Source organism: Squalius cephalus (genome assembly GCF_949319135.1).
Source record: "Squalius cephalus genome assembly, chromosome: 7".
NCBI classification, from domain to species: Eukaryota; Metazoa; Chordata; class Actinopteri; order Cypriniformes; family Leuciscidae; genus Squalius; species Squalius cephalus.
Genome location: NC_137128.1, coordinates 43,355,526 through 43,370,950, shown reverse-complemented (window position 1 = coordinate 43,370,950; position 15,425 = coordinate 43,355,526). Strand labels below are relative to the sequence as shown.

Below are 15,425 nucleotides of genomic sequence, written 5' to 3'. Positions count from 1 at the left end.
GTAGTAGAATCCGTTGTTTGGCGTCTTGCATCACGAGTCCGTACATACGAGTCCAGAAGCGGCGGAAGAGGCATGATTTTTCGAGCACAGGCTATTATTTCACCGTCTATAGACAGATATACGCAAGACTAGTGTACACACGACCAGTTTTAGACGCTTTTACCTCATTTCCAAACGCATTCTACTCACTTTCTGCAATATAGACGCATCTGTTAGCTTTAGCCAGTTAGCTTGTAGCTGGAAATTGGGCAAGTATGATCAGCCTGGCAGTGGATTAATCGCTGAGATTGGCCTTTTCCAAAAGAAGATTCATTTTTCGTGTTTGAAACCGCAATGTCACAAACTTTAGTAAAGATAATCTTCTGTTTTTGTTATTCTAAAGGCAAAGCCGTCTGAAGTTGATGTAGGTTTTGCAGTGCTGAACAAAAAATCCAGGAAAACTGGAGATCATAGCCAGGAAATCTGTTCAGGAGACCAGACTAAATACCTTTCTACCTTCAAACTGATCAGTTTAGACCTAATCGAGACCGAACAAAGAGAAACTTAATCCATAGCTTTTTCACATCGTCTACAGAGAAAGAATAAAGCACAAAAACAGGCTGATATGATGTTTCCACAAGCCAGGCACTCGGTAAGTGTTTCATTCTCCTTTATTCATGCTGATTGTCACACAGCAGGTGTTATGGACATTGTATCACATCTATACTGATATAACAGAAAATACCATGTTATTACCATTGTATTTGTTTGTATATGGTACTGTAATGTTTTTGTGGACCTGAACCCTGATTATACCATGTTTTGGGGCATGGACCATACCATGCTGCACATGCACAAAGGTGCGTTTTTTTTTTTTACATGTACAATGGCAATACCATGTTTTTTCTTCTCGTATGTCCACTTACAGAAAATGTAAGTTCTGTATGGAGCTACTAAGTCCACTTAGTTTGTGCACTATTGTCCACTATTGTGCCAGTGTGAGTTTTAAAGATGGCCAGTTTCTCATTGTCTAGTCATCACTAGTGTTGTTCAGTCTGTATCCTTCCTCCTGCAAAAACTGGATCTACTTGTTTTTAGTAGAAGAGTATGAACATTGTTGACATTGAAAGACCTACATGAAGCATATTGTTTTGAAAGCAGTGTCAAAATGAGCAACGATTAGGCCTAACTTAATGTTTATCAATGCAGTGTTGGTCTTTCCAGGAATATGAATCTATACATGAATTTTCACCTGGATTACCAGAGACATTTTAGAAGATGTCTTTGTGTATTTTTGCTGCGCTAAATGGATGGATAGATCACAGTGGCTTCTTAATGTGTTTGTTTATTGATCTTTGGCAGGTTTCTTTCACAGTTTGGCCTATGTCTCATGATTCAGATGTCAGGTTTCCAGGTCGCATGTCTAAATGAAAGCATTTCTGAATGTATTCTGGTTCAGGTAGGGTCGGAGATGCTTGTTTGCACACCAGTTGCTTGGTTCCCTCCCTGTAGAGGCTTAATTGTGTCGTTTCCATGAATTGTTCCTGTGCACACAGTGGGCAGCTTGTGTTAATGAGTCCCCAGTCATTATTTTGTTTGCACTCAAGCCTAATTGCCTTTTCCCCCGTGCACACAGGCATATGTGAACACACAAACACGAGGACGCTAAATGAAATCCCCACAAGTGGATGGATTTGGAGGTTTCTTTAATTGAGGCCTTTTTGCTAATTCAGAGAGTAGAATTTAGGAGAACATTTCAGTCTTCAGCGAACTTGAGATGATGTCTGTGAGAAAGTGAACGGGACGCTCTGACACTTGAACCGATTGCAGTTTGAGCCTGAGCAGTGTCCGTAAAACGATTCCTTACTCTGTTATTTCATATTTTATTTTGAAGCATGTTAATGGTGTTTTCAGTTGGGATTGATATAATGTAGGTCTCTGCCTTATAGTTCCATGAAGTGACACTTTAAAACCTAAAAGAATGAGGGTGCGTTTAGACGAAAACGATGTACTAAATACGTAAACGTTTTTTTCGCATACAGACGACAACGTCGTCAAAACGATCCCCGTTCACACAGATGCGCGAAAACAACTAAAAACATTGTATTGTTCATGCCAGGCCAGTAGTTGGCGATCTCACTTTGACTAAACACATAATATGCATGTGCATGAAGTCATCATTTTCACAAATTAGCGTTTTTGTAGTTTACACTGAGACGATAACGGTATCGTTTTCAAAAACGTGCACTTTGAAACCCGTTTTCAGGCCCCCAAAACGCCGTTGTTGTGTAAATGACCGGCCAAAATATATAAAAAGTGTCGTCTTAACAGCCCCTAAATGCTTTTGGAATTCTTTTATAATTGATACTAGTCCTAATAAGATCAAACAAGGACCATCTAAAAACTAAAGACCTTACATTTATTATTTTTGAATTATATACATAATTTAATTCTAAAATGTAGATATCATATCTATATTTTAATGTTGATTTCCAAGTTTATTTAATAAATATTAATATAAGTGCATAAATAATTATTTGTTTATAATGTCAGTTCATAGAGAATTCCAGATTAATCCCGAAGTTTGGCAGGCAGCATTTCTTTAGGGATTTTGTTGTTGTTGTTGTTGACAAGGCTCTAGTGTCTTAAAATAACAGATTAATACATCAACAGCGAAAACTGACCACTTTAAAGACGTTATTTTCACGTCTTATTGCTGCTGATGAATTCTTAAGTACACTGACCAAACTTTGGTCTTAAACCTCTGAAATTTCAGCAGAAGTGGGAATCAGGCGGAGATTAACTGCAGGATCCCAAATCTTGGATTAGGAGTTACAGCTGACTGCCCCGTTTAATCTTAGCCTCAAAGATTTACTGTGTTCTTTGGAATTCAGGATCTTTGGGATCAGTTTGACTAATCAAACCTCTGAAGTTACTTATCGACTTGTGGTCGACAGATTTGATAATTGTTTCGGGACTAATCCTGAGTTAGGAATTATTTGAAAGGCAGTGGTATTTTGCTGCAGTCAGGATAGAGAAAAATATTTTTTATTCTTTTCTCTTTTTTTAAAAAAAATAGAAAACTCTTAATTCTAAATGAAGAATGTGTGCCACTGTTTCTCTTAATCCAATTGTTGGTTCTTTTCATCTTGTTTGTGGTAATAAATCAGGCCCAGTGGATTATGGTTAAGGATTACAGCTTTAGCTTTGTTTGGTGACCATAAGTAGCTATTCGTCAGATTGCGATGACCATCCTCTTCCTCTCTCTATCTGAACTCTTGAACTCTGTGCTCAGTGAAGATAATGGACAATAACAAACTCCTTTTCTCTTGTGCTGAGATAACACACTGAGCTTTTTGAGGTCTTGTGTTGATATCATTGATATCAATTAGGAAGGTGTTTTTTGTTTTCTCATAAAGTTAAAAAAGCTTTTCACATTTCCGGGGGTTCTCGAAGTAGAAGTCATCATAGTTGGGTACATTTCTATGGTGGTAAACAGGTGGTGCTCCAATAGCAAAAGGAAAAAGTCCATGGAAGCATTTCTATGACTTTTCAAAAGAGGAAAATAACCAGATTGATTATGAAATTGAGAGGGAATATGTCAAGTTTGCCATCAGACGTATTAGAAACACCCTTGCAGTTAGGGATGTCCCATTACCAAAGTTTCACTAGTCTGAACTGTTTAATTAAATACTTTAATACCACAAATCCAATATACTGTTACACATACGACTCATCTCCCAACGGTTCACTTAAGACATAACCTACGGTGTTTAAGCGAATACTAACCATTTTGACACATTTTTCTGTGCGTATTTGACCGTTTAGGCACAAACTCAATGCCCAAAAGTTCAATTTGCTTCTCCGTGTTCAACTCCGTCTTGGAGCGTGCGCACAGAAAGACGCTTGTGGAACAGTCTCACTTTCGCGGCTTAAAGGGATACTTCACCGATTAACCTTAAGCTTTGTATCAGTAGAAACCCGGTAGTATTTTCGAGTGACCGTGCTTCCCTCCCTCATGTCCCCCTGAGACGAGAGATTTCTGTATTGTGTGTCTGTAAAAAAACCTCAGATGATGCAAAAATCGTCATTTAGCTCATCAGAGTCTCTTTTGTCCAGAGGCGAGAGACTCCAGCCAGTAGGAGGAGCTCGTCCCGCATGTGTTCAACCCGCCCATAGGGGGATCTCACCATAAAATGCCGTCTTTTCAGTTTCGAGTCGACTAGTAGCCTAGCTGTATCATTTCTCCCGATACTGCCCTCTGTAACCGGTAGGCGTGGCTTGGGAGTGTCCTCGTAGGGCAGCGAAGCAAGTGCATTCTGGGAGTTGTAGTCTTTCATCCACATGAGCCAAAAATACATTTTCTGGCTTTTCTCAGTCTAGAAGGCACCAACTTCTAAAATAATTTCACATTTCTACTACATAAATGACCCAATTTAAACACACATTCATCTTTCCAGTGGTGAAATATCCCTTTAATGCTTTTTTGATAACCTTTTATTATCAAGCACATTCTGCAGTTTAGCAGCTGTAGACTGTATTTTACGAACAATCACTGATTAAACGCTGGTTTGAATTTTCAGTTTGGGCTTTTAGAAAGCGCACCACTGTGAAATCGCACAGCTCTAGTTTCTTGCTGTCATTGCTATAGAGTTACTCTTGATGCAATGTCTCCGCAAAGAGGTTACAAATTTATTGTCCTTTTCAGACACCTGGTAGAACTGCCAGAACGCAATCAAACTATATAAAGCTATTATCGGCCGATAACGATTGGCGCCCGATCAATCAGAAGCACCCTTAGTGTGGTTGGTTGCTGTGTAAATCGGTCTCTTAGAAACATAACAACACATCTCTCTTCAACAAGCCGAGCAATTGTAGTGCAAAAGAAGTTGCGTGCCAAAGTTAATTAGCCTACTTAGTGTTTGGGTTTGTTCAAGTCTCTAACCCTCAGTATGAGCAATAATAATAGTGATGCTTGACTTGGCAAACTCTTAAAGGATTTTACAGTCTGATGCCATGGAGAACCGTCTTAACTTCCACAAAGGACACTCTAGTGCTTTAGAAAACCATCCAAATACCAGTGCTTAAACAAAACCAGAAGCCAAAATGCTGATCTGAAAAACCTGCAATGCAACATCAAGAACTTTACAGATCTCCATATAACAGCTCAACGATAAACGGCTATTTTTAGCAGTCCACACATCACAGGTCATGTGATGTTTCATCAGGAAATTCGAAGAAACACTGTTGTAGGTCAGGTGGCATTTTCTGGGAAATTGTACATTCTACTTTTGAATTCTGTTAGAAACCCACTAATCAGCTGTGAACGTTTAGCAGGAATGAGTGTGTGAGACGTGTGTGTGTGTGTGTGTACAGGAGCAGGTGCGTGTGTGGTTCTTATGCAGCCAGATATCAGTCACAGGATCTCTTTCTCTCTCATCACTTATCTTTGTTTATGTACGTAGTGGCGTTTGCTAAGGCAAGCATAACTGCTATTATTGCCTATGCATGAGTTAATGATTGAAAGTAGTGCTGCAAAATAAAATCGCTTTTTACTATAAAATTACATTTATAATTTGTTATATATTGCTAATATTTAAGGACTGCACTTCTCTCTGAAACATGTTGTGCATGTTTTTATTTAATTTAAATACATACTTCTTCGCAGTCTTCGCGCTTTGGCACCAAGTTTGACAATCACCATATTCCAATTTCAGTTTTATTTTGATTTTGATTAATTGTGCTGCCCTAATTTAAACAAACATTTGGCCTATAGCTCACCTAGCGCAGTGTATTATACAGACATTAATGTTTCTTCAAATCATGCTTTAGAGTTTGGGCGTTATGGTTAGGTTTACGTTTATGATTTCTCATGAGACGTGTTGGAATATCATAGGAATTTTAGGGCCTTTTCTGACTTGGGCCAGTACGTAGTAACATTTAAAAACTGCATAGCATCCGCCAATCATGCAGAAAACCTTAGCAACCACATAGAAGCACCCCGACAACCACACTGTAACAATCACATGGCAATGTTCCATCAACCACTCAAAACACCTTAACAGCTGCATAACACTTTCTTCAGAGTATCTAGTTTTAAATGTGTTTTCTTTCTGTGTTTCTGCTGAGTATGAGACTCTCTTTCTCAGACACACATACACACACACACACACAGAGAGTAGTCTGGGTTCATTATGTGTGTATTGTGTTGTGAGGGTGGACAGGGGTCTGGAAGACATTATTAAGGACAACTGAATTAACAAGACCCCCCTCTCAGTACAACACCCCCAACAGAGAGAGAGGTTAATCCCCCCGGCGCACACACAGGCACACACGCTTTCATATTCTCTGGAATAATCTCACACACACACACACTCTGGGCTGTTAACTGTGTGTGTGTGCACAACCACCGCCACCACACCCCGCTGCTGCTGCTGCTGCTAATGTGTTTGTGAACCACTGAAAGATCAGTCATACTGTGAAAACACACACACACACACATATATATATATATATATATATACGCCTGCACACATGAGCTGGAGTGTAATTGCGAGACTGTTTTTGTCTGCGCCACGTTCAACTCCCCCCCACTCAAAACATCTCACTTCCTGTGCTACTAACACACACCAGCCGCAATTTTGAAGACAAAAAAGTAGATAAGACCCTGAGGGCTCTAAGTGTGTGTGTGTGTGTGTGTGTGTGTGTGTGTGTGTGTGTGTGTGTGTGTGTGTGTGTGTGTGTGTGTGTGTGTGTGTGTGTGTGCGCGCAGCAGATGTCTGGGTCACTCAGGCCATAGTCCCTCATTAGCATCACAAAGGGGGCAACAGCAGAGCCTTTACCCCCGACAGCCGCCAGAGGAGAGAGAGATGTTTTTTTTTCTTCTAGATATTTTATTTTATTTTATTGAAAAAAAAAAAAAAAAAATTAATCTAGAGGCTTTATTTTATTTTTTATTTTGTTTTATTATAAAGGCTTTATTTATTTATTTTTCCTTTTTTTTTATTTTTTATTCTAGCTTACACACACACACACACGCACACACACGTGGGTGTGTGCTCCGTTTCATTCTAGAGGCTTCATTTCTTTAGTTTGTTTGTGTGCTTTTTTGTTTTGTGTATTGGATGCTTTGGCAATAAAATATTTTTTTCTGTTTAATTCAAAATATTTTATTTTATCATTAATTTTATTATTTTAATTGTTTTATTTTATCATTAATTTTTTTTAAATATTTTTTTTTAGGCTTTAATTTATTTGTATTTCTGTTTTATTATGAAGGCTTTATTTGATATATTTCTGTTTTATTCTAGAAGCTTTAATATACACACACACACACACACACACACACACACACACACACACACACGTCACAATGCTTAGGTGCCCACTGCCCGCTCTATAAGACTCCAGTTTGTCACCGTTAATGTTTTTTACTCTGCAAGAAGTGGCAGATCTTGTGGTGTTGCTCATTGAGACATGCTTCAACTAGTCGCCGGCGCTACGGCAGATTTTCTTCAAAAAGGGCAAAAGAATGCAAGAGGAGAGCAAAGCATCACACTTATCCTTCAAGCACATTTTTCTTTATTTACCCTGTTCTGTGTAATTTAGTGCATAAACGTGTTGTGTGCACCAACACATCAGAAACCTGAGTCGTTAAGTGTGCAGGGCGACGACCTTCTGTCCCGTAGCGTGTGTGTGTGAGGCTTACGGTGTTCTGACTGGAGTTTAGTGTGTCAATAGTGTCATGCCAATAAAGCACATTAAACTGAGAATGATGCTGGAGTGAACGAGGAGGAGGTTCAGGGGTCACAGGTGATGCTGCTGTTTCTCTTCCTCTAATTGATTTCTATTAGCAGCCATAGACTAGTGACTAGAGGGATTTACTGAAACACACGTCTCTCCTCTCCCTCGAGACACTATCATCCACAGGAGCAGAGACATGGAGGGATGGACGGTAAGGGAGGAGAATGGGAAAGGTGTTTTAGTTTATCTTTTTAATGTGTTTTCATGAAACCGATAGGATAGAATATACAGTTTGATAGAATATACAGTTTGTACAGTATAAAAGTTTAGGGGACATTCTATGGAAAGTCCCCATAAGACATGAAAACTGAAAGTGAGTGTGTGTGTCCAAAAATCACACACTTGTCCATCAATTTCTGTGTGTATCTGTCTGCTTTCAAACGACTGTGTGACTATAAAACACGTTGAGCACAGAAACATATCCAGTTTCTCTCTTTCTAAGGTGTGATGGTTTGTGTTGTTCCTGTCTGTCTGGTCTTAAAGGTCACAAGGCAGTGACCCCTAGTAAAGCAGGGCAGAGGTGACAAGCCAATGGCCCTTCTATTCTGTTTGTGCGAAGCTTTAATTTCAGCCTGACCTGAGCAGCTCACCTCAGATACGAGATATAATCAGGGTCTCAGTTGTGGCGTTTAGAAGAACTGTTTTTATTTAATGAAATGCTATTGAGAAGGGACACCACAAGCTAAATATGATCAAAAGAATTGTTATCATGGCTGGGGTTTGCTTTTTGTCTGTGGTCATAACATTTTGTTATGCTTTTATGCACTTATTGCACATTTTAGCATCAGTTCAGTCTTAAAATTAGCTTGATAACTGGAAACAAAGAGTTTTAACAATTGAATTATGGTTCAGTGTGTTAACCTACTTCCTATCTAACGCCTAGCTTGTTCATCATCAGTCACTGTCGAATCTAATCTCTCATCTAATGCCTTTGTTTTTCAGGCTTCGTCTCAATCAGCACAGCCGCTCAAATTCACCACATCAGACTCTTGTGATCGCATCAAAGACGAGTTTCAGTTCCTGCAGGCACAATATCACAGGTATACAAACACTCGTGCACCACCGTCGCAAGGTTTGGCCTCAGTAGGGTTTATTTTTCAATGAAATGAATACTTGCAAGGATGCATTAAATTGAACAAAAGTGGCAAAGACATTTATAATGCTGCTAAAGATTATATTTCAAATAAATGCTCTTCATCAAAGAATCCTGAAACAAATGGTCTCATAGTTTCTACAAAAACATTAAGCTGTTTTCAACATTGAAAATAATAAATGTGTCTCGAGCAGCAAATCATCATATTAAGGATCATGTGACACTGAAGACTGGAGTAATGATGCTTTGATCACTGGAGTAAATCACATGTTAAGATATATAAAAAAATAGAAAACGTATTTTAAAATGCAATAATATTTCACAAAAATACTGTATTTTTAGATTCAATAAATGCAGCCTTGGTGATCTTTTGAATGGCAGTGTAACCAGACGCCGCTTTACAGGCACATACCAAAGCTTTCAGATACACAAAACTAGTTTACCCGTTAGTTAAAGCACATTCAACACAGCCCTGAGAAGCACGGGCACTTTCACTCGACACCCTAAAAACACCCTGCCCGAGTGAATTCCTCTCTGTGTCGGGCAAATGGTGTGAACGCGACCCCTCCTGGAAAAGCTTCCTGTCATCATCTGTCAGCACCAGAGATACGAGCGATCATGGAGGGCATCCGGCCATCACACATCAGACAAACCACGGACGGAGGAAGGAAGAGGGAAATGGAGAAGGATAAACAAACGAGTGTGCTGATGTCTTTCAGATCTGCCGCTTCGACCAGATGACACTGCGGCGCTTTAGGTTTCCACGCTGAATATTCTCTCTCGGTGTGAAAAAGCCATAACTCTGGTGTATGTTTAAAATCAAATCACGGCATGTCACTGAGTATTTACCCAAGAACACACTGAATCATGCCGGTTAATGAGTAATTATTCTGTGGAGCTGCTTGTGATTACATTGTTGTTGTTAGTATTATTATTATTGCTTTTAGTGATTAAAGACCTCATAAAATGGTTTGACAAATGCAATTTTCTTTCCTGTGTTTGTTGATTTTAGGGCGTTGGGATGGGATATAAAAAAAATAATAATTTGTTTCAACTAGTCAATAGTCTTTAGTTTACATCACAGTCATAAACCATGATTTACTACTTGTTTTAGCCGGTGGCAAGTGATGTTGGGGGAAGGACAGTCTCATTCTGGTGTGCATTTGTTCATTTTAAATGCATTTGCATAAGGTTTATTTTGTCAACGTTTAGGAGTGTATTAGCATATAGATGACGTCCAAAGCTAATAGATATCCACTTATGTCAGTTTTTAGTGTAGCTATACATTAGCGCCAGTCAGTAAAATCAGAAATGTTTGTTTAGTAGCAGATCAGCATATTTCAATGATTTCTGAAGGATCATGTGACACTGAAGACTGGAGTAATGATGCTGAAAATACAGCTTTGATCACAGGAATAAAATACATTTTAAAATATATTCACAAATTTTAAATTGTAATAATATTTCACAATATTGCCATTTTTGTTCAAATGAATGAGCATAAGAAACTTCTTTCAAAAACTTACTGACCCCAAACTTGTGAATGGTAGTGTATGTGTTGCACAGACAATTTAACGTAAAACATTATCAAAGCCTCTTTTAGAAAGGGTGAAGTATTATATGAAGGACAGAATCATACATTATTTCATAATTACGTTCTTCTAAATGCATGGCCAGCCAATCACAAGTCTCCGTCAGACTGTCCAGACAGAAAACTTGTTGTCATGGTGATAGAATGTTGCAGAATTCTTCTTGCTTCGAGAGTGAAAGAGAGAAAAATGAGGTAAAGTGCAGCTAACAGCCTCAATGAGTGTGTGTGTGTGTTTTAGGGTGAAATGCAAATATTTAAGCTGTCATACACGCAGACCGTGTCATTCAGACCATAAGAACTTCTCCATCTTTTCCATCACCTAAAGATGCATCATGTCATTTTCCCTCCTAAAACACATTTTACAAGAAATGAATAGTGCATCTCATGCTGCCTTGTGTTTTGCTCTCTTTCTGTCCTAGTCTGAAGATGGAATGTGATAAACTGGCGAGTGAGAAATCTGAAATGCAGCGTCATTACATAATGGTGAGTAAAGCATGAATGTTAAATATTTTATCAGACCTACTGTTATACTCAGATTATGCTATTGTCCAGCATACTGTCTCTTTCTATAGTCTCTTATTTAGTTCTTATATGCACAATTCTTACACCACCCCCCCCCCCCTTTTTTTTGGCTTAATTGTTTGGCTTAATTGTGCAATTTTTTCCATTCCCTTATTCATTTAATTTAGTCTTTTTCTTTTGTCTGTAACCCTGTGGGCGTCTGCAGTAATTCACACACAAGCGTCTCATTGATCAGTTGTATCATGGGTCTTAAGTGTGCACAGGCGTATTGACGTCTTCGTGACGGATCAATGTGAATGTGTGTCAGTAACAGCTGTGTCTGAGAGCGGGAGCGCAGAGATCTGAGTGATCTGCTGCTTTAGCCCAGAGCGAAGCTTCGAGCACCGAGACTAAATCACAGTTTCAGGAGGAATACTAGATAAAGATCATTGATGAATATAAAGATTCTGACTGTCAATGCTCCTCTGTGTGTTTTGCTTTCTTCTCTCCACACTCTTTTGTAATGCCTCTTTGAGACACTGTAGAGGGTGACTTTTTTTTTTTACTTTTTAAGATGTCCTAATTTACCCTACAAAATCCAGCAATTCCATGTTCATATGTATCTGTAAATGTAAATACCTGCTCTGTTCCTCTTTCCCGTTTCTCTGACTGCAGTACTACGAGATGTCATATGGACTCAACATTGAAATGCACAAACAGGTGAGAATATGAATTTTGTGTCTTTTTTTTCTGCCTTATCATAGTTGTCAAAATATTAATAAATATGACAAGAAATGTAGCTCTTTAGATTGAAGGTTGTGCAAAACCTGCATAGTTTCCTTTAAAGTGCAGAAGCCTACTTACGTATGCAGCGTCCTAGATTCGGTAGCGTTCTTCCATCAAACGCGGTCAGCATACATTATCATGACTGACTGTTGTTCATGTGCTTTTGTGCAACATCAGCAGACTGTAAGCGCATCCCCAGCTACTTTATTAATGTATGTAAACCCATGAGATGTGCTTGTGTTCTGTCCGCAGGCGGAGATCGTGAAGAGATTGAACGGAATCTGTGCTCAGGTGTTGCCCTACCTGTCTCAAGAGGTCAGACTGTGTGATTTATTTATGACACTCTCTATAATGACTCTCAGCCTCATTAGTGACATAAATGTGCTGTTGGTTTGTGTCATGGGTTGCTTTTATACACTGAAGAGGGTTTTGGTTGGTTTTTGTGTGCTGTGCTTTATCTTACCTGCAGATATAAATGTGTATGTGTGTGTGTTTTTGTGTGTAGCACCAGCAGCAGGTCCTGGGGGCGATTGAGCGAGCCAAACAGGTCACTCCTCCTGAGATGAACTCAATTATTCGGGTAGGAACTTCATACTGTTCAACATGAGTAGTGTTATGTAGGGCCGAGAGATTATTTCTAAAGAAAAAAGAAAGTATGTATGTATATATGTATATATATCGTCTTGACAGCACACTTGCATAAAAAAAAAGAAAAGAAATATAAATACACATTTTAGAAAATCAGAGGATCCATCATTTTAGCCAATTAGATTCAAATTGTTTTATGCGAGAATTATTTTTTCGCACTGAATGAAGAATATTTAGTTTTTTGTTTTTATGCAAGTAAAAGACCACAATATTATTATATTTATATTCCATGAAATTCAAGCAAATTTTCAAACTGTTGAATATTAGATTCTCATTTGCATCGATTCATTGAAATGGACCGTTCGAATAAGCAACACTATTAAAACAACTCTGTATTAGCGCTCTCATACTCAGAAAAGCGAAATAATAGTGAAAATTATGGCAAAATAAAAAATGCATTACAATTATATTCTTATCAGTAAGTGTTTTACATGCAAAGTTATGTAAAGTTAAATGTAATGTGGCTTTGTCATTGTTAAATGCACATGCATGTCAACAATAAGAAAGTTAAAGCTATCTTTAACCTCCACGGATGTATGTTTGTTTGTTGTTTGATGTGATCACAGCAGCAGCTTCAGGTTCACCAGCTCTCTCAGCTTCAGGGTTTGGCGTTACCCATGAACCATCTGCCCCTGGGCTTGACTCAGCCCTCCCTGCCCGCCGTCACCTCCAGCTCTGGCCTCCTGTCGCTGTCCAGCATCCTCGCGTCACACGCGCACATGGCCAAGGAGGACAAGAGCTCTCGCGACGGGGCTGACGGCCACCGCGAGGATGATGCAGACAAATCCGACTAGCCTTCGCAGAGATGGTTTGATTCTGTCTCATGAGTTCTGTAAAGAGTGGCGGAGCTCAGAAAGAGACGAGGAGAGATCGCCGAAACCTTCCTTTTCCTCTCTTCACACCTGTCTCATTGGATTGGGTCTGATTCAATCTCTCTCTCTCTCTCCTCTCTCCTCTCTCCTCTCTCTCTCTTTCTCTCTCTCTCTCTCTCTCTCTCTCTCTCTCTCTCTCTCTCTCTCTCTCTCTCTCTCTCTCTCTCTCTACAGCGAATCTTTCCTCTTTAATATTGTTTGATTCTTTTGCTTTTCATTAGTGGTGCTTGCTAAGGTTCTATTACTATCATATTTGGGGTATCATATTAGTGATCTGAACAAACCCCTAACCCTAAGTATTAAACTTCAGCATGTAACATACCTCAAATCGTGTGTCTTGTTGAGGAGAGGTGTATTATTACTGTAAATGACTCTTAATTTTTCCTGGCAGATAGAGCTGCACGATTAATCGTTAATACATCGCAATCTCGATTCAAACGCCCGCACAATCTTATTCCTAAATGACAACAATTCGACAAAAATCACTTTGACAAAATCACACAGGAACGTTCAAATCTGCGTTGGTGTTGGGGCTGAGCCAGAGAGAACAGGTGTCATTTATAGGAATTAAAAAGCTTCACAAACAGATTATTCAGCCACACTGTATCACTATTTCTGTGTTACAAATATTCAAATTATCACAGAAGTACTGGGATAACAGTTTATAGTTCAGATATAAACACTGTTGTCTACGGTAGCGATCAAAATAGAGCAAATCCCTTTTTGAAAGTAACGCTGATTCAAATAACGATTATATTGTTATGACCAGTAGGTGGCGACAGGGGACTATTAAAAATGTATTTGTCATTGAATCATTGATACAAGAGATTCGTTTAAAAACGCTGATTCTTCCAGTAATAAAACAAGTGAAGTATTATGAGTGAGTCATTGAATCATTCACTCAAACCAATGTTTTAAATGATTCATTCTAATTAAACATTTTTAAATAGACTGCAGGAATTAATATTTTGTGAGAACCTCTAGTAAATACTGTTATTTTATTTAGTTGTCTGTTCAAAATTGTGGGAGAATTGGGATCTCTATTTGAAACAAAAAAATTATGTTTCTTAATTTATCCCGAATCGTGCAGCTCTACTGGCAGATGATAAAATGGGTGAAAAATACTTCATAGATATTGACGGAGGAACCCAAACCATATCTAAAGACCTGAATATCATAGAGACTAGGTAGTGCACACTTATGAGTCACCCAAAACGCACAGGCAAAGCTCTAGCAACCGCCAAGTAACACCCTAGCAACTGCATAACTGCCCTGGCAACCACCCCATATACATATTGCGCAAACAACCACGCAGGGCTGCGTTTACCAAAAGAATCGTTAGCCAACTATATTCATAAGTTTTGTCGAACTCTTTTGGTAAGGATGGAACTTACGACCATAGTTGCTTTTGGAAAACGCACCCCAGAACAACTTAGCAACTGCATAGCAACACTTAAGCAACCAATTAAAACGTCATATCATTTACATAGCGATGCACTAGCTACCATTCAAAAACCACACAGCAACCCCCTGGCAACCACCCATAATACTCTGATAGTGGCACAGAAATAATTCAGAACACCCTAGTAACCAATCAGAAAGCTCTAGAATTTGCATAGGAATGCACAAAAACATTCTAAATATTTTAGCAACCACACAGCAACACCTTGGTAACCACGCAGATATCTCTAGGTGTGGCAGAGCATTCAGAACACCCTAGCAACCACCTGGTAACTGCATAACTGCCCTGGCAACCACCCTAAACGAATATTGCACAAACAACCACTCAGAACAACTTAACCACAAATCAATGGCCTAGCAACCAATTAAATCTAGCATTTGCAAAGGCAATGTACAAGCAACCATTCAGAACCCTGTGGGAACCACAGAGCAACAACCTAGCAACCACTCAGAACACTCTGGCAGTGGCATAGCAACATGCTCAAAGCATTTAGAACACCCTAGCAACTGTGCAACTGCCCCGGTAAATGCCCCAAACACATATGCTCAAACAGCTACTCAGAACAACTTATCAATCACATAGCAACAGCCTAGCAACTAATGAAAACGTGCCCTAGCATTGTTCTTTAACTATTCAGAACAATGTAGCAACCACAGAGCAGCACCCTGGCAACCACACAGAACATTCTAG

General features: G+C 39.1%; 1 protein-coding gene across 2 annotated transcripts; it reads left to right on the top strand.

Annotated features, from left to right (window-relative positions):
- chico lies at positions 1 to 15,425 on the top strand. Of its 2 annotated transcripts, none has more exons than XM_079876853.1 (7): positions 1 to 631; positions 8,725 to 8,822; positions 10,886 to 10,949; positions 11,643 to 11,687; positions 12,006 to 12,068; positions 12,259 to 12,333; positions 12,971 to 15,425. In XM_079876853.1, the coding sequence occupies exons 1-7, from the start codon at positions 605 to 607 to the stop codon at positions 13,193 to 13,195; spliced, it is 597 nt and encodes a 198-aa protein (XP_079732979.1). In that variant the 5' UTR covers positions 1 to 604; the 3' UTR covers positions 13,196 to 15,425. The 2 variants fall into 2 exon arrangements, with proteins under 2 accessions (XP_079732979.1, XP_079732978.1); XM_079876852.1 differs by having other exon boundaries at positions 4 to 631; positions 12,968 to 15,425.